Source organism: Salvelinus sp. IW2-2015, linkage group LG12 (assembly GCF_002910315.2).
Source record: "Salvelinus sp. IW2-2015 linkage group LG12, ASM291031v2, whole genome shotgun sequence".
Classification (NCBI taxonomy): Eukaryota; Metazoa; Chordata; class Actinopteri; order Salmoniformes; family Salmonidae; genus Salvelinus; species Salvelinus sp. IW2-2015.
The window spans coordinates 4,176,918-4,196,289 of NC_036852.1; the positions used below are offsets into that span (position 1 = coordinate 4,176,918).

Genomic DNA, 19,372 nt, shown 5'->3' on the forward strand with positions numbered 1-19,372 from the left:
CCATGCCACTCCTATGAAATGATAAGCAATCTAGTGAGAGTGAGATATGACAAGGTTTTGTCTCTATCCAGATTTAGGAGATTCAAGGCTGCTTGATAAAAGGCTACAGTACATAGGGCTACATACTTACATAATGTAAGTAGACTAAAGGCAATTAACCAACGACTGTAGCGGTCCGTTCCATTTCATAAGAAGAAGACATTTCTGTCAGCCATCGCCATATATTGCTGCAGCATTTAAGGCCATTTTAAACTCTGACTTTACACTCCGAGATCCGTTATGGCATCAGTGTTCGTGGTTAACTTTCATCTCAGCCGACAGCTCTATCTGGGCTCATGTTGGATGCCAGGCATGTCCGAACCATTTCCCCGCCTGACTTGCTCCCAAGCCCTGGCTGCTCTGCGGCATTACTGTAACCTTCCCGGCTCCATCGGACGAGATGAGCGCGTAAAGCTGGGATTTCTGTGGAAAGCCTCAGCCTTGATCACAGAATCACAGAAATATATGACCATCGGCAGCCTTTGACTCGTCCGACTGATTTTGAGTGTAATATCACACTAATCCATCTTGTAATCTATAAATCACAGATCATTTAATGTGATTTATTGGAAATAAGTGACTGTCTTTGATACAGGGCCAATGTTTTTTCATGTAGATTGTATACATATTTCATATACATTAACCTATGTTTCAGTCTATTTTAACATGTAAGATTTCCCTTCACGCCAACAGCTGTAAGACTGCATTTGCCTACCAGCAGCAGAGAACCATTGCCACATTCAGTTTACTTACAGTGAGGGGCTAAGTTATTTCTCTTCTACAACATGTTTTAAGTGTATAATGTAAAGACTTGATTTGTAACAGAACAAGGGACTACCGGTCACTCTGTGACCTTTAGGGTCAAAGGTCAACAGAGATCCAGCCAAGTCTAAAAACCTTCCTTCACGTCATCCACTGGCACCAAGTCATCCACTGGCACCAAGTCATCCACTGGCACCAAGTCATCCACTGGCACCACGTCAACTACTGCCCAAATCTGTCTCCCAAACTGAGGACGTGTTGTCATTATGAGACGGGCAGTGGGCACTAATGCAGCCCAGGGGACCATGAGTCTGTGAGTCAGTCTCACTGCATCAGATAACGCAGACTGGGCTGGAGAACTGGGTCAGGCTAGAGTTGGAGCCTGGGAGCAGACATGTATAGCCAGCAGTAGCAACTCATGGTCAACGTATTGACAATGGAACACTTTGGTGCTTGAAAATTGGACACGTACACAGAGAGCGGCGCAGATCAACGTCAAATTTTGTGTTTACCTGGGATTTTGCTGATGATATTTCAATGGGCATTGCTCATTTGAATCACATGATTTCAAAAAATCTACTGCATTGTACCCTATATCAGTCTGCATGTTCCTAACTAAGGTTGGATATACTGTACTGGGCTATGTGACATTTGATTGAGTCCTCTTCCTCCATTGGCCTCTGAAAACATAGCATCCTCCTAACAAGTTGTGTGATTAGGGAAATTGTATCCTATGACTCTACCTCAGGGCAGCGGTCGTTCATTGCAATGACCTCCATAGCATGGATAGTGGTGCGCCCTGCCTCCCTCCCTCTTTCCCTTGTTTTGTTATCTCCTGAAGGTATATTGTTCAAATCCCTGGGAAAGGTCACATCAGCAGCCATGTGAGTAATGAGGTAGTAAGCATTTATCCTTTGTTGATGGAAACAAATGTGTTTATACTGAACTGGATGGAGCACAGAGAGAGTTCGGTTTCACTTGTGCCAAATGAAACAGGTCCAACTTAATTTAAAATTTATCCTTACACTCGTTTTTCTTCAAGATCTACACAATCAGATAAAAGTTCATAGATTTGACTTGTATTCTTTTGTGAGTGGTGTATTTCTTTGATTGGTTGAAATGTAATGTATGTTATATATAGAAAACAGAGGGGAGTTTTGAGATCCATTATACACATTGTGGATCGTATAAGAACCAGTGTACCGGAGTTTCCTTTTCGAACACAACAGCTTGCCTTWTCTTTGGCCACTCAGAAACTTAGTTATGCAGTTACTCAGATGTGGGTAAACCATGTCATGTTGTCCTTCTCTTTGAAGAACTGTTTCATCTTGACTTGAAATGACTAATACAAACCTACATACTTTGATGACCACTAATCTCTTTGTGTGTATGTTCTCAGTGACCTGTTACTATATTATTTTGGATTATCGAGATTATAGAGATAATCAGACAGCTAAAGTGATAACATGAGATTGAATCTGTCTTTGAGATAGCCAGGCCTGTTGCTGATGAAATTATAGCTCAAGTCCACCCACATCCTAAGGGATATGTCTAGATCTGACAGCGTGCCAGCAGCCAGCATCAGTTCATGTCCTCCACTTGTTAYTCTATGAACAATGGGATTCTGATAGTGTTGGGTTGAATCACTCTTTTCGTGTCTGATAGAGATTATTTTTTTCACTTGCAATGGTGGGAAAAGCAGGACATCAACTATGTGGGCAATGTAATCTTGATTACATAGCCCACATGTCCATCACCTTATTTGTGTGGGTTTATTCCTCTTAGAAAAACCTACCAATGTCACAGCAATACATACATCTAAACTGGCTACTGTTTCACACATAATTTTGGTACATTTGGTATCCAATGGACTGATAGTGTGGGATTGCTAGGTTAAAATCTACTGTAGTTACAATGAATAAATAACAGGAATAAGCAAAGGAATAAGGAATAAGCTTGGTCTCATTGGATTTTATTATAAGTATTTTAAGACCAAGTGGGGTATGCTTGAGTTTATTTTCAAAAGAAAAATGCTATGCTCCACTGCGTCCTTTTCTTCGGGCAAAATAGCTTATGGGAGAAAGAGAAAGTCTGTGACATCACTTACCACAAACATACTTTACTGTTGAAAAGGTGCACTGACAGTATATCAACCTCTGGAATTACATTTACTGAAATAGATTCATTTGGATTGTTGTGTCAAAAAGGTGAGCTGGATTAAGTCATGTAGTACCTTTTAAAGGGCTTAAAAGGTCCAGTGGAAGAGTCAACCCATGTAGAAGGGAGTCCCAGGGGTGGACATGTGATCCCCAGCAGAGTCCCATCCACCATCATCTGAACACAATTCAGGAGAGCCTTAATAATAAATTGTTAAACTAAACGTAAATCATGTGCTACCAAAAATGTTTTGATTGAAGCCAGTACCCATTTAGGATTTAGAATAGTCAATGGTGAACATTATTTTGCTCACCAGCCCAATCAGGCTTGTTACAAGAGTAGAGAGGATATTTACTGTTCAAACGGGCATTTACCTTCCGGCACCAACATCGGTGAGAGAGGTATGAGCATGTGAGCCAGGGCAGCGTCTGATATTCCAGGCCCAGCTTTGGTAGTTGTACATGGATAACCTGGATATTTGCTCATTGGAGCACCTGTTACTAATGGAAATCAGCGTTATATAAGGTAAATGACTAGCTGAAATCGCTCTATCTCTCTGTGAAATGTGAGCTAGCTAAAGCATAATCACCTGCTCTCATTGAATATGGGTTAACTCCATTTTGGGCCATTTGGCAACCCTGTGGTGGAGGTGAATCAAAACAATCCTGTGCCCCTTGACATCCCTGTGGTGGAGGGGAAAAATCCGAAAGGCAGGAAGGAGGTGGAGTAGTTCTGCCCTTTGGAACTGAAGTTTTCTTGTCTTTCTTACTTTTTTTTATGTCGCTCTGTCAGACCCTTCAGTGGTTTATTTTTCCGCGGTTGTAGGACATACTGGGAAAGGACATAAACAAATCAAAATAAATCAAATTGTATTCGTCACATGCTCTGAATACACAAGTGTAGACCTTACCGGGAAATTCATACTCACAAGCCCTTAACCAACAATGAAGTTTTAAGAAAATAAGAGTCAAGAAAAGATTTACTAAATAAGCAAAAGTWWAAAAAAAAWAAWTTGTAAATGTGTGAATTTCTGATTGCAGTTAAACTAGGACCATGATTTACAAATTAAAAGGGACAGTTTGGAGTGAGTAGCCTACCTCAAATCTCTGAAGTGACTCAGCTTCCACTGGAGCGATCGGCAGCTCAAACATGACGTGCTTCACTGGTGGAAAGATGGGCAGCTCAACCACAACAGGCTTCACTGGTGGAAAGATGGGCAGTTCAACCACGATGGGCTCAACTGGTGGAGAGATGGGACTCTCGACCACGATGGGCTCCACTGGTGGAGAGATGGGACTCTCGACCACGATGGGCTCCACTGGTGGAGAGATGGGACGCTCGACCACAATTGGTTTCACTGGAGGAAAGATGGGCTATATGTAGCAATAGAAAAACAGAAGGTTAGTCCAGAAACAACGCAAATCAATTACAATGTAATTGACGCAAGGCCTAAAACAGACCTGTTTGCTTACTTATGAAAATGCAAACCATAATAATCATCCTCTCCCTCATCATCCATCCTAACTCATGCTCTCTCATCCAAAGAAGAAACGTACCTGTGCCCTACTCTGTGTGCACAACAGGGTAACAAAGTACCACATGAAGAACATAGATTGATACTCCTGACACTTCTGCCATGCAACCTCAATCATCTTCTCAAGAGTCCCAATGCTACATGAGAGGAAACACACCAGGTTGTTTAGAATGGGTTGAAGGAGGCTTCACGCCGTGGATACAAAACAGTCTTTACATTTCAGATCTGAACACAATCTAGGTACTCTGGGTAATACAGGTAATCTGAAACTCCATTACATTAGTCCAATATCTCAATCAACTTCAGTGTAATCATAGCACTCCAAATTCCAACATGAATGTATCTGGTGGACAGTGTAGCTGTGCAGATGTCATTGCTGTGTTAACGAACAAAGTACTTACTTTGCAAGAGGACCAGGGAATGCTGTGAGGACTCCACGCTGCTCCTGTGGGCTCTGCTGAGGGAGATCAGAGGAAGTAGGGAGGGGGAGATGGGCAGGAGCATCAACAATCTGAGAAGAACCAGCCTCTTTTTCCCAGTTGGCCCCTTGACCAGGTTGATCCTGGTGGTTGTAGTAGTCGTTCTCGTTCTCATACTTGTACGCATACTCATAGATGTACTCATTGTTTTTTAGGGTCCACCTCTCTGTAAAAAGAATAAGAGCAGAAGCTTGATCCTCTCATTTCCATAAAGGAATGGTAATAAAATGATTAAACCAAGTCCTAACACAGGTGTGAAATGCTTACCCCAATGGCCATATTTTCCATTCCAGTGGAAATATCCATAATCATCGCCCTTGTAAAACCCATCCGCATCAGCCTTAACAACATAATCAACATGGAGACAGTCAAATGAGAACAACTTTAAAGAGTAAAACCTGTTATCAAAGCAAAATAGCTCTAAGGTACAGTTTAAATTGAATCCCTGTTAATGTTCTCAGAATGTTTTGGGGAAAACATTATACTGAGACCTTTTAAAGCTAGAATCCTTCATTGAAACAATAACAAAGCGGAGATGCCGCCCTCTATTTTGGTAAAAAACTGAGGGATGGGCCTGGAGAAATGTAACTACTCTCAAATTCAGACGGAGCTGGCCATCCATGATATCAAAATTACAGTTTTAACCATGTTTTAAGGTTATACAGTGTTTTTCCCCCATTACATTTATATTGTTTACACACATTGGATTAAAACAAACTTATATTTTGGGTTCTGATGGGGTACGTATGAKAATTGAATTAAGATCATGAGGCATGTATAAGTTATATTACATAAGAATCAAATGGGTTTATGTCATTAATTAATCAATAACTAAGGGTTCTAGCTTTAAGGAACCAACCAGCTGATGTTGGGAATATTTTGAGAAACTCCTGATCCCAATGTTTGGTTACTCACAACCAAACAGGGACCAAACTGAATGTTGCCAGAACTTTAGAGCCCTGAATGCTGATTGGCTGACAGCCGTGGTATATCAGACCATATACTGCAGGTATGACAAATCATGTATTTTACTGCTCTAATTACATTGGTAACCAGTTTAATATCAATAAGGCACCTCAGGGGTTTGTGTTATATGGCCAATATACCACGGCCTGTATCCAGGCACTCCATGTTGCATCATGTTAAGAGCAGCCTTTAGCTGTGGTATATTGGCAATATACCACACCCCCTCAGGGCTTATTGCTTAAGTAACCCACTGGGCACAGACATCATTTCAACATCTAGTTTTGAATTAATTTTGCTTAAGTTGTCAACCAAGGTGAATTCAAAGTGAAATCAACAACAGCAAAAATCACTGGGTACTTGCTAACTGGTCTACGGTGATAGCGTGGAGGTACGCACACTACCGCCCTGGACTAGAGCTAATAGGCTACTTGCTACCGCCCTGATCCAGAGTGAAGTGTTTGATTACTCACATCATATGGATCCATAGTTGCTGGATCCATGGTTAGTCAATCTTCAACACACCATCCAACATCTCGGGTACAGTTTCCGGTAAGGTCTCCAACATTCGGAACAACACACCTTAACGGTTTCAGAGAGTGATCCAAGTAGTAGTCTCTAGAAACAAGTCGTTGCCACTAATAAACGAACATTGATTGCTCGGGGTTATTTACAGGCTAGAAAACGTCACAAAATCGTCATATTGGAACTCACAGAGATTCTTGGAACTCATTATGTAAATGTAGTAACACAACTTTGAGTCATAATGCAAGTATTCACACTGCACGCGACCACTATTGACATGGGATGGGTTGATCATTTGAGTCAAATATTTGGCAACTTCCTTGTGTTTGTTTATAATTGAAAATCAATAAACAATTTTACAGTAAAGTTTTGGTCACTCACATTTGTCTCGATGGATTGTTTCTAAATATTTCCCGCAAATGTTCCACTAGTAGCCTAGGCCTAGCCAACAAGACAAAAAAGGGCTCAAGAGAACACTCACAGCAACACATTCATTTACTATTCTGTTATATTTAAGTATATGGGAACGTGCATAGAAAATATTTAGTCTGTCTGCATTACCAGTATCTATTGGTAGCCAATAATGACAGACTCAATAACAAGGAATGACCGGGAATAAATTTGAGCTGACTGCTTAGCTGCTGAGACAGGGTGTGAGATGTTAAACCCCAGCTCTGGAACAAAAGGATTAAACGATTTGTTTCAGACATGAAACCGTCACTTTGTTAGAGATTGAAGACAGAATACAAGAATGTGTGAATGTAAATGTATGTTGACCTGGATAGTGTGGGGTATGACATTTGTTACAAAGGGGAGGTGACAAACTAATATTTAATAAAACAAATATTAGAGGCCTACAGCAAAATTACTAAGTTGTTAAGTTCCTTTAAAAGTGCATTGYTCATAGGCTAAATGTTTTGATTCATGTTGATTTTCAGCGTCCTAATGATTGGGAGAGGTGCTGAAAGGACAGCTCCTGCCCGGCACACAGAGCTTTTCGTTTCAGCAAATAATGGCTGTTCTGTTCTATTTAATTATATGGGGACATGTTCTGTACAACCACATGGGTTGCGTGTTTCAAAATATAAATGGTGGGATCAAAGTGTTTAATGCTTTCTAATTCCATATCCTCCTTGCTGTAATATGAGGATTAGTAATTCATACATAAAGATTGCCCAATTATTGTTTCGATCTTAATCCAAATTGCAAAAGGCTTTACTCCGCATGTGTTACGTCAGCGACCCCCGTAGGACTGTAATAGAATAGGAGCGCTCCAAATCAGTGCTGAGAACCAGCGAGCGCCCATCCATGCCAAGATTCATACCCTTCGTCTGTCTGCTCTGGCACGACTGCCTAAGGCTTATGSACAAAACAAAATAGAATAGTTGCATTGAGGAAGAAAATATATTTGGTGTCAGTTTTTTTTCCTTCTAATTACGCACGCAAACATTCCACTATTACTCCTCCAAGCTCAGCAGACTTTCTATCGCTTGCTTCTCGGATATTCCAGAGGAAGCGACTTGTGGCCGCTGTGATTGGCATCGTCATGGTGTTGGCCCTTATCATAGCAATACCGCTGCTTGTGCAAAGTACCAAGACTTCGGCTCACTATGAGATGATGGGCACCTGTCGAATGATCTGTGATCCATACAGTTCGAAACCCGCCAGCGCCACGGCCATGGAGCTCATGCAGGACATGAATGCTATCCCGCCGCCGCCAATGGCGCAAGGCTCCAAAGGTGAATTAGGGCGACCTGGGAAACCGGGACCAAGAGGTCCACCGGGAGAACCAGGACCTCCCGGCCCAAGAGGACCCCCCGGAGACAGGGGTGATTCCGGGAAAGATGTTTACCCCGCGGTAACGTCAGGGACTGCAAAGACCGAAACGGACACGGACGAMGTTAACACTGCACTCAGTGAAACAAAGGTTGCGTTCTATGTCGGTTTGAAGAACCCACACGAAGGATATGAGGTGCTTAAATTCGACGATGTTGTCACAAACTTGGGAAATCAATACGACCCAACCAATGGCAAGTTCACTTGCCAAGTGTCCGGAATTTATTTTTTCACATACCACGTGTTAATGCGAGGAGGCGACGGGACAAGCATGTGGGCAGACTTGTGCAAAAACGGACAGGTAAACATTATTTAATTCAATTAGCATATACGAAAATATTGTATTCTCATTCATTTAAAAACAATTCATGTCTATAACATACTATAAATGCATGCAAAAACCCAAAGGGTATGGAGAAAAACGTATACTACACGCACAAATGTTATGCACTCACTTTATATAATTTTGGCTAATTTTGGCTAATTTTCGGCTTTATGGTAGGACATTTAAGTCCCTTAGCATATGCTTAGCAATGGTAAACTCAGTTAAATCGGGTAGTCTATACATTATATTACCACGGTAAAGAAATGCTTGATCGTTTAGCGTCGTAAGCCCTCGTTCCCACTTCTGTGGTGTCCAAAGTGACATAATATAACCTATTCTACAAAGTGGTAGTGGAMGAATTTGTCTGACCATAACTGACGAAATGTCCAAAGTGACACAATATGATGTAATCTACAAAGTGGTAGTGGAGGAATTTGTCTGACCATAACTGACGAAATGTCCAAAGTGACACAATATGATGTAATCTACAAAGTGGTAGTGGAGGAATTTGTCTGACCATAAGAGCATAAGAGACGACTAAGAGACGAAATCAAATAACTATAAAATATCAAATTCATGAGGATTATACTTATTTTGTGTTTCACTTCCATAACACAGGTTCGGGCAAGTGCTATTGCACAGGACGCAGACCAGAACTACGATTACGCAGGTAACAGCGTGGTTCTACACCTGGACTCCGGAGATGAGATTTATGTCAAACTGGACGGTGGCAAAGCACACGGAGGCAACAACAACAAGTACAGCACCTTCTCTGGATTCATTTTGTATCCAGATTAAATAGCCTGACAAGTTTTAGGCTACCCATGACTCTGCCTCCGAATGCGGTCCAAATAGAACTTCATCTTTAATTTCGCTCTCTCATTTCCTTTGAAGAGCAGGGTGCTTGTAATGGTCTTCTAACTACCAATAATATATAGGATAAATAGGATATATAGCAGTTGAGGTCGTTTGATTGAATGTGGTAAGATTACTTGATTCAGAAGTTTGTTTTACTCAATAGGAACACCTTACGTGGAGAAATATCCTAAATGTTGCTAAGATCAAATGCACAGAGATAGAATCATATAACCCATGTGTTCGGTACATTCAGAGTCCAGAGTTGTGTTTTATTTTATGTCACTAGGCCAACAGTGCATTATATTTTTTCCTGATGTACCAATAAATGTTATTTTACAATATGTCTCATTGGATGTTAAAAAAATTATTACATTACAGTGCGAGTTACKGTAGGTWGGGACTGCATACATTTTCGTACTGGTCCGCCGTGGAAAATGAACCCACAACCATGGCGTTACAAGCACTATGTTCTACCTACTGAACAACACGGGACCACAGCATGGCTGAGTCTTKTGGAGCAACGCTGCAGGTTAAAGTGACAACCTGCCATCCAYTACTAGCACTAGTGAAGGTGCTCCTCACTTATACATACTATCATCAGTCAAGACTGAAATGTGTGATTTTCCTTCAAACATTTCATGTTTTCCTTACGGCTTCACTTCAAAAGAAGTGCACAGATTTAGGGTTAGTTTATGGTGAGGATCTTTATTTGCTCAATCTCCACAAGGTTAGTGGCTATTTGACAAAGAAGGCAGTGGTGTAAAGTACTTAAGTAAAAATACTTTAAAGTAATACCTATGTAGTTTGGGGGTATCTGTAATTTACTTTACTATTTACATTTTGGSCAACTTTTACTTCATTACATTCCTAAAGAAAATAAGGTAGTTTTTACTCCCTACATTTTCCATGACATCCAACAGTACTCATTAGGTTTTGAAAGGAAAATTATCCAACTCACAAACTTATCAAGACAACATCCCTGGTCATCCCTACTGCCTCTGATCTGGCAGACTTACTAAACACAAATGCATCTTTTGTAAATGATGTCTGAGTGTTGGGGTGTGCACCTGGCTATCCATACATTTTACAAACAAGAAAATGGTGTCATCTGCTTTGTTTAATATACAGTTGAAGTCGGAAGTTTACATACACCTAAGCCAAATAGATTTAAACTCAGTTTTTCACAATTCCTGACATTTAATCCTAGTAAAAATTCCCTGTCTTAGGTCAGTTAGGATCACCACTTTATTTTAAGAAGGTGAAATGTCAGAATAATAGTAGGGAGAATTATTTATTTCAGCTTCTATTTATTTCATCACATTCCCAGTGGGTCAGAAGTTTACATACACTCAATTAGTATTTGGTAGCATTGCCTTTAAATTGTGGTCAAACGTTTCGGGTAGCCTTCCACAAGCTTCCCACAAAAAGTTGGGTGAATTTTGGCCCATTCCTCCTGACAGAGCTGGTGTAACAGAGTCAGGTTTGTAGGCCTCCTTGCTCGCACACACTTTTTCAGTTCTGCCCACAAAATTTCTATAGGATTGAGGTCAGGGCTTTGTGATGGCCATTCCAATACCTTGACTTTGTTGTCCTTAAGCCATTTTGCCACAACTTTGGAAGTATGCTTGGGGTCATTGTCCATTTGGAAGACCCATTTGRGACCAAGCTTTAACTTCCTGACTGATGTCTTGAGACGTTGCTTCAATATATCCACATAATTGTCCWMCCTCATGATGCCATCTATTTTGTGAAGTGCACCAGTCCCTCCTGCAGCAAAGCACCCTCACAACATGATGCTGCCACCCCCGTGCTTCACGGTTGGGATGGTGTTCTTTGGATTGCGTGTTCTTCGGATTGCGTGGATGCTGTTCTTCGGAAACACTTTTAGACTTTTACTCAAMAAGTATTTTACTGGGTGACTTCCACTTCTACTTGAGTAACTTTCTATTAAGGTGGTATRTATACTTTTACTCAAATATGACAACTGGGTACTTTTTCCACCACWMWAWMATGGTGATAATAATATGTCCATTCTACTACCTGAGGCCGCAGGTTTGTTTAGATTTCGTTTGTAGCTTAGGGTTGGGGTTAGGAATGTGGTAAAGGTMTAAGGTTGGTGTAAAGTTAAGGGTTATTGGCACTCATAAATTGACGCACAGAGGCTCACATGAAAAAAARTCTACAGTTTACTATAGAATACTACAGTACTTACTATAGAATTATATAGTAAAATGTAGTATACTGTAGAAAACAATATTACACACTGTAGTATCCCTCGATTATGTGTAATACTTACTATAGAATGTTGTAGTATACTGTAGAATACTATAGCAAYTACTACAGCATCATCCACAAAAAAACACTGTAGTAAATACTACAGTAATGATGTCAGCAAAAACACATTTTTTTTTTAAACTATAGTAAATACTACAGTATTTAATTAGCATTTACCCTGCCCATTCCCCTCACCCATTATGCAATTTGTGCAAGTAAGAAACCTACATGCCAAGTAAAGACCATATATTGTGTTCCCTACCGGTTATAGAAAAGAGCAGAAGCTTTGAACTATCTGTTCAGATGGGAGTCCTACCTAGTTACCTGTAAATAGTACAGTATACTACCGTATACTTCAGGAAATATTAAAGTACTACAGTAAATACTACAGTATGTTTTTACAGACTTGAGTGAATTCTACAGTAACGTCTGCAAAAACACTAAAGTGAATACTATAGTATTTATACCATAACAACTGTAGTATATTTTCTATATGGGGGCATAGGGGCTTTTTCACACATAAATTCAAACATTACAAACCTGTGAGTCACATATGCCTMTTTTCTCTCATCTGATGTTTTTCTCTGTTCTGAGGTGGCCTCCCTACTGGTCCAAGTGAGGGAGATACAGTACAATATACATGATACAGTCTACACTGAGTGTACAAAACATTAAGAACACCTGCTCTTTCCATGACATAGACTGACTAGTTGAATCCAGGTGAAAGCTATGATCCCTTATTGATGTCACTTGTTAAATTCACTCCAAACAGTGTAGATGAAGGGAAGGAGATGAAAGCCTTGAGACAATTGAAACATGGATTGTGTATGTGTGCTATTCAGAGGGTGAATGGGAAAAACTAAAGATTTTAGTGGTTTTAACTGGGTATGGTAGTAGATGCCAGGCACACCGGTTTGAGTGTGTCAAGAACTGCAATGCTGCTGGGTTTATCACGCTCAACAWTTTCCCGTGTGTATCAAGAATGGTCCACCACCCGAAGGACATCCAGCCAACTTGACACAACTGGGGGAAGCGTAGGAAGCATTGGAGTCAACATGGGCCGGCATCCCATGTTTTACCTTGCTTTATCTTGGCCAGGTCGCAGTTGCAAATGAGAACTTGTTCTCAACTAGCCTACCTGGTTAAATAAAGTTGAAATAAATAAATAAATAAAAAAATCCTTGTGGAATGCTTTCAATACCTTGTAGAGTCCATGCCCAGATGAATTGGGGCTGTTTTTCTGAGGGAAAAACAGTGTGCAACTCAATATTAGGAAGGTGTTCCTAATGTTTTGTACACTCAGTGTACATGAGATTATGACTAGGGTTTTGCTGGTGCTGTGAAAACGTGTACATTACTCCATAATGTACACAAATGGACTTCAGCTGAAGCTCTCAACTTCTCAGATATATGTTGTCATCTGTAGGAACTGAATAAGATTACTGTACTTATTAGACCTCTACTGAAGGGCTTATTACTTTTAGGTGACTGCTGTGGTCCATCTATATTCCCAGACGCTGTTGCAGTACGGTCCTCTTATTCCCTTTCTACAACGGCCCCCATATGMCTCAGGGGCTGTCAGTGGCTAAAGAGGATGATAGATGGATGTGTGTTTAAAGAGGAGGAAAGAGAGAGAGAGAGAGAGAGAGAGAGAGAGAGAGAGAGAGAGAGAGAGAGAGAGAGAGAGAGACTAATGAAGGTACATTTGCACCGAACAAGGTGTGTCTTTTCAATTTAATACGATGAGTTCATTGTGACGTATCATCAAATCTAACCAAGTTTATTGGTCGCGTACACAGTTTAGCAGAGTATTGCGGGTGCAGCGATATGCTTGTGTTACTAGCTCCTAACAGTGCAGTAAAATGTCAAACAAGCACACAAATAATCAAAAGACTTCAAACAAGAAATCAATAAATGTCCGAAAACCCAAATAACTCTGTATCAGTCATCCAAATGAAATCTATCATGGGAGGTGAATGATGGTGGATGTGTGTAGACCTGGGTTGTGTTCAGTAGGGCACACCATAGCAAAACAAAAAGGTACATTTCTTATTGGTCAAGCTCAGATGGTACCATAACATTTACTTCCAGCTGAACATACCCATGGATAGGAATTGACTGAAAAGTCATTAAGAGTCCTTGGAGGAACCATGTCTAGCCAACAGCATACCTAGTTCCTAAGAGGTTGACCGTGTTGTTTCTCTAAGTGATGATTTCACCAGCTTTCCACCTGGAGGCAGGCAGATTAAACAGCTGTCTATCAATTAAACTGCAATCATGCAAAACAAATATTAGCCAGTCTGGTTCAACATGGCTCTGGCTAAGTTGTTGACTTATTTCGCTGTGTTCAAGATGACTAAATTCATACCCTACTATTTTCCCCAAAATAACCACCCTGATAAAAGCCATTCTGGCATGGTTTCATCAAATACACTCAATAGTCGATATTGAAAACTTTTGTCAAATTTCCTTTTTACATGTAGACTATAATGTATCCACCTTTCATGTATCCTACTCATTACCAATGGCGTCAAAGTGCTACCAACACACATTACACACAGAACATCCCCTGGAGAGTGTTGTGGTGTGTGGTGATGATACCTCTCATCACCCCGCCTCATCACTTCTTAATTAAGGGAGGAAGTGGAGCTGCCCTGCATCGACTCACCCGAAGACATCACCATGCACACAGGCACATTTCAAGACTCAATCGAATCTAAATGGTGCGTAGTATGTAGCTATACAGACACCTTCCGGGAGAGCTGTGGGCTAGACATTCCTATGTAAACGTTCTGGTGTAATGTCATGGACAGAGATACACTGAGAGCCTGACGGTTTGCAGAAACACTCATAAMTATGGTGGAAGCCAGGGGGCAGGCAGCTGACAAGGTAACAGAGAAGTGCTAATGACACAAGAGACCACAGGGAGTTCTATTTCGGAACTCTTCAAAAAGTGCTGTTGTTGATTCATAATTTGCCACGGGGAGGTGTCCTCATTTTGCATATCAACAAAGTTTTCAAGAGGAAAAACACAAACGGCCTGACAGATTTGAGATCAGTGATACTGAGCTGTCTGTCTTCTGTTGTTAAAGCATAAACAGTTAGAGGATTGAGATTGAGGGAAAAACAACAGTCTGGAGAGAATATTAGGTTAAGGGGGTGTTTGATGATAATGTGGAAGATCTCCAGACCAGAATAATTTGATGTATGTAAAGATTCAGGTAACAGATGAATTACTTAAGTGTTGTAAGTATGCTAAACCGGGTTAAGAACCTGGGTCAAAGGTCAAAGGCATTTTTTCAAGGCCACGTTAGCTCACTGAGCCTATAGGCCTAAGCCCAGCCGATAGGCACTAGATCAACTTACCAAATACTCAAATAAACTGGCCAAGAGAGAGGTAACCCACTGGGCACAGACGTTAATGCAACGTCTATTCCACGTTGGTTCAACGTAATTCTGTTGACATGACATGGAAACAACATAAGATTCAACCATTATGTGCCCAGTGGGAATTGACTTGGCCAGAACACTACACCTTGATATCTCAGGGGAAATGCAGCTGAAAAAGCCACCTATGCTGTGAACACTCATATACATTCCCTCTATAAAACCTTACGATGACCTTGTCTCAACTGCAGTCACACACTAAAAACAAAACATTAGGGAGAAATGTTCTCCCTCACTCCAATTGAGACATCAACAACAGCATGTAGGTGTCATTTGCCACAAGATGGAGGGCCAGAATGAGCCCTCCTGGATGAGGGTGAAAGATTGGAGGGTGACAGGCAGTCTGGTAAAGCTCCTTGATAGATGAAAGGACGAGTCTGGCTCTTTGCTCTGATGTGATTTGGTCTGACAGGCTTGAGTTGCAGGCAGTGTTGTCCTGTCCCGGGAATGATCGCTTCTGCCCCTAGCCCACTGCACTGCCTCGTGAGTGAGACAGTCTGACCATGACTCTGGTCTTCTCCTGCTTTGAAAATTGAGAAATGCATTTTGAATCATGTAAATACAGTACTAGGTATCACGTACATACACAAAATACAGCAAAGTACTTCAAGGAAAATACCACTCAAAACGATTGATATTTGTTTTATTAGTCCGCTGTTGATACAATCCCAACATGTTTTGCATGTCAGCAGTCAAGACTTCAACATGTTGAACTTTCAAAATACAGAAAGTGTCACAGAACGATGATCATGTTGATGACGATACTGTGACACTTTATGTATTTTGAAAGTTCTATATCTTGAAAACTTGATTGCTGGCATGAAAAACATTTTGGGACCCAAATACTAAAAGATAGTTTTTGAGTGGTATTTTCCTTTAACTTCTGTTTGGGAGAAGCTACGAAAGAGGAAAGTTCAATTTCCCATTTATCAGTCTGTCATTGTTTTCAGATAAGTGTCAGTGTCAGATTCACTAAACGCCTCTCAGTTTGAGTCAATGCGTAGTAGGATGGCAGGGTGACATCCAGACGGGTCACCTCCAGACGGGTGACCTCCAGACGACTGACATCCAGACGGGTGACATCCAGACGGGTCACCTCCAGACGGGTGATCTCCAGACGACTGACATCCAGACGGGTGACATCCAGACGGGTCACCTCCAGACGGGTGATCTCCAGACGACTGACATCCAGACGGGTGACATCCAGACGGGTCACCTCCAGACGAGTGACATCCAGATGGGTCACATCCAGACAGTTGACATCCCGACGGGTCACATCCAGACGGGTCACCTCCAGACGGGTCACATGAGGTGCCTGTGGAAATGATAGGCATACCCATGACATATGGTGTTGGCTTATTAAAAGCTGATCATTATACCTTCTATAGAACATCTCATATTAAACTATGCTGCATGAACGTAAGGCTTGATTTAATCAAGAGAGACACAGACACACCGAGGCAGAGAATATTTGTCKAATTTTCACCTAAGGAGAAAACAAATGCATCACCTACACCAGGATCAAGCTTGGGATTATTTCTGATTGAGGGATTCAAATACAGTCTGTTTGGTTTAGTCTCTGGGCAGAAATCATTCAGATTCACTGTCACATATCTCTACAATAAATTCTACACTCCAAGACATCCGTTTGTCTCTCCTTCTGACTTTTATTTCCTTTTCAAAGTCAATGGAGGGAGGTATTGATCGAAAAAATAAAGGACAGCCAATCACTGGGGAGTTTAGTGTCTGTCTTAATCTCTCGTTTTAGAATTGTTTAATCGTACATCCAAAAATATAGTGTGACCTCTACTGGTTCCAATGGGAGGACTTAGATCTAAACAGTAGCCAGGAGAGTTGCAATTCAAAATCATTACGATGCATGTTCTCATTCCTCTGGTTTCCAAGTCTCACTCGGACTTGTGTTCTGTTTGAGAGACTTAAAAGGACGGGACCCCAAAGACAGTGCTACTGTTTGCAAATTACGACTCGGAAGGCAGACCTGAGATCCCATGCATTGCACACTAATGAAAGACCTGTTTCGTTGCTACAACGCAATACAGATGCCATAACAAGTTGCTGTGCAGTCCTTTCGAACTCAGCAACACGATGTGCCATGACATCACAGAGTCTTCAAATGCCTATCAACACTGAGAGCTTGTTGAATTTAACACTTTTCAGTGGTTATATCATCCTCACTTGCAACTGTTAAATTAACACTTTTCACAGTTTCCTGGTTACATTTAAAGCTTGGAATCAAATGATCTGTCCCCAGATGAAGTTCTATTCACTTTCTGTAAATCCAGAACAATCACGTACCCTCTTTAGCATTCTGGACACTTATCAGCCACCACTGTCACACCTTGTCCCGGCACCTCATTTTCTCCTAACAGGGTCTGACTCTGGAGATCCAAAGCCTCCGGCTGAATTATGTCCCTCAATCTGCATTGTGCTGCCTGTTGATGATTCATTGGGTAGGGAATGGGCCACATGGCATATAGCTGTCAAAAACACATCTCTGTTAGGTTGGACCCTGTGCATGATGAGGAGCTTAGAGGGATGCGGTGATCCATCATGACACCCCATCCCCTCCCTTCACCCCTCCATCCACCACCCCCCCCGGGTACAAGGGGGTACAAGGGAAGGATCGCTCGTACCTCTCAGAACTGGGGGTTCCCATCACTCATTCTGAACTCTCCACCGCTTCTTACACGCCTCCCTCTCTCATCCCTTTCTCTTTATCCCCCTTCATCCCTCCTCTATCCCTCTTTTCCTCCCCCCGGTTATCAATGGGGGCTCTCACTCACTCCTCTCAGAATCTCAGTTCAGGGGGTTGTCATCATGCCTTCTCAACCACCTCTACACACCTCCCTCTCTCATCCTTTTCTGTTCCTCCTCAGGCACTCTGATCATCATCACTTGTGTATGACACATAATCGTTCAGCTTCTGCCAGAGTCTTCAACTTTTTGACATTGAGTTTTCCGGCTTTTGAGATGATCACGCTTGTGTGGCCCATTCGTCATCCTATTGTATTTGTTTCTCACATTTTTACTCCTGATTAAGGTGAAACTATTTATTCTGATAATCAAACAGGGGTTTGAATAAAAATCCATCAAACGTTTGGTAAAAGGAGATGTCACGTTCTGACCATAGTTCTTTTGTATTTTCTTTGTTTTAGTGTGGTCAGGGCGTGAGTTGGGTGGGTTATCTATGTTTTGTGTTTCTATGTTGGGTTTGTCGTTTGGCCTGATATGGTTCTCAATCAGAGGCAGGTGTTTGTCATTGTCTCTGATTGGGAACCATATTTAGGTAGCCTGTTTTGTCTTTTGGTTTGTGGGTGTTTGTCTTCCGTGTCAGTGTTTGTTCGCCACACGGAACTGTTTRGTTTGTTCACATTCGTTTATTGTTTTGTTTAGTGTTCTGAGTTGAATTTAAAAAAACATCATCATGAACACTAACCACGCTGCGCTTTGGTCCTCTCCTTCTTCCACCGACGACAACCGTTACAGGAGAAAAGGATGATGAAACTAGAAGACATTAGCCAAAACCCCAAAGCAAACACTGAACTCTTACAACACCATCAACTCWATCAGATCAGGGTTAGGGTTGCAAAAATGTCTGTTTTCCCCAAAACCCTGGATGGAAGATTCCTGATTTCCTGTGGTAATCTTCCAAACAGGATTTCTTGAAAACCTTGGAATCTTGGGAAAGTTACCAGAATTGTGCAACCCTAATCAGGATACAATATGCCTATCAGAAAAACAAGTTATAACAAATCCCAAACACTTATCAGGGAAACTAAGTCAAAGACACTTCCACTTCCTTTGTTTTAAAGCTCACCTCAACACAAATTGCATTTAGCCGCCCTTTAACATTGAAATTGACATGGCTTGTATACAAATGAGATAGTTGCTACTCCAGGGGCATTGAGAAAGGTTAGTGGCTCCACAATGCTGAATGGGAGATGAGGTCCCACATCCACAGGCTACTAATGAGCCTCAACAGCTGAAGGACAAAATATGTTTGATTGGTAAGAGCAAATGAAACCTCCCTGTCGGGGATTTGCCATTCAAATCGTGACTTCAACAACACAAAGGATTATCTGGAAGGGAATACTTCCTCTTGATCAGTACATTCAATGTTGAAATTGCAGATTGTGCTTTTAATTGTAGCAT

General features: G+C 41.4%; 1 protein-coding gene across 1 annotated transcript; it reads left to right on the forward strand.

Moving 5' to 3' along the window:
• Positions 1 to 7,906: 7,906 nt before the first annotated feature.
• LOC111971142 (complement C1q-like protein 2) lies at positions 7,907 to 9,792 on the forward strand. Its single transcript, XM_023997935.2, has 2 exons — positions 7,907 to 8,596; positions 9,239 to 9,792. The coding sequence occupies exons 1-2, from the start codon at positions 8,006 to 8,008 to the stop codon at positions 9,416 to 9,418; spliced, it is 771 nt and encodes a 256-aa protein (XP_023853703.1). The 5' UTR covers positions 7,907 to 8,005; the 3' UTR covers positions 9,419 to 9,792.
• The last annotated feature ends 9,580 nt before the right edge of the window (positions 9,793 to 19,372 follow it).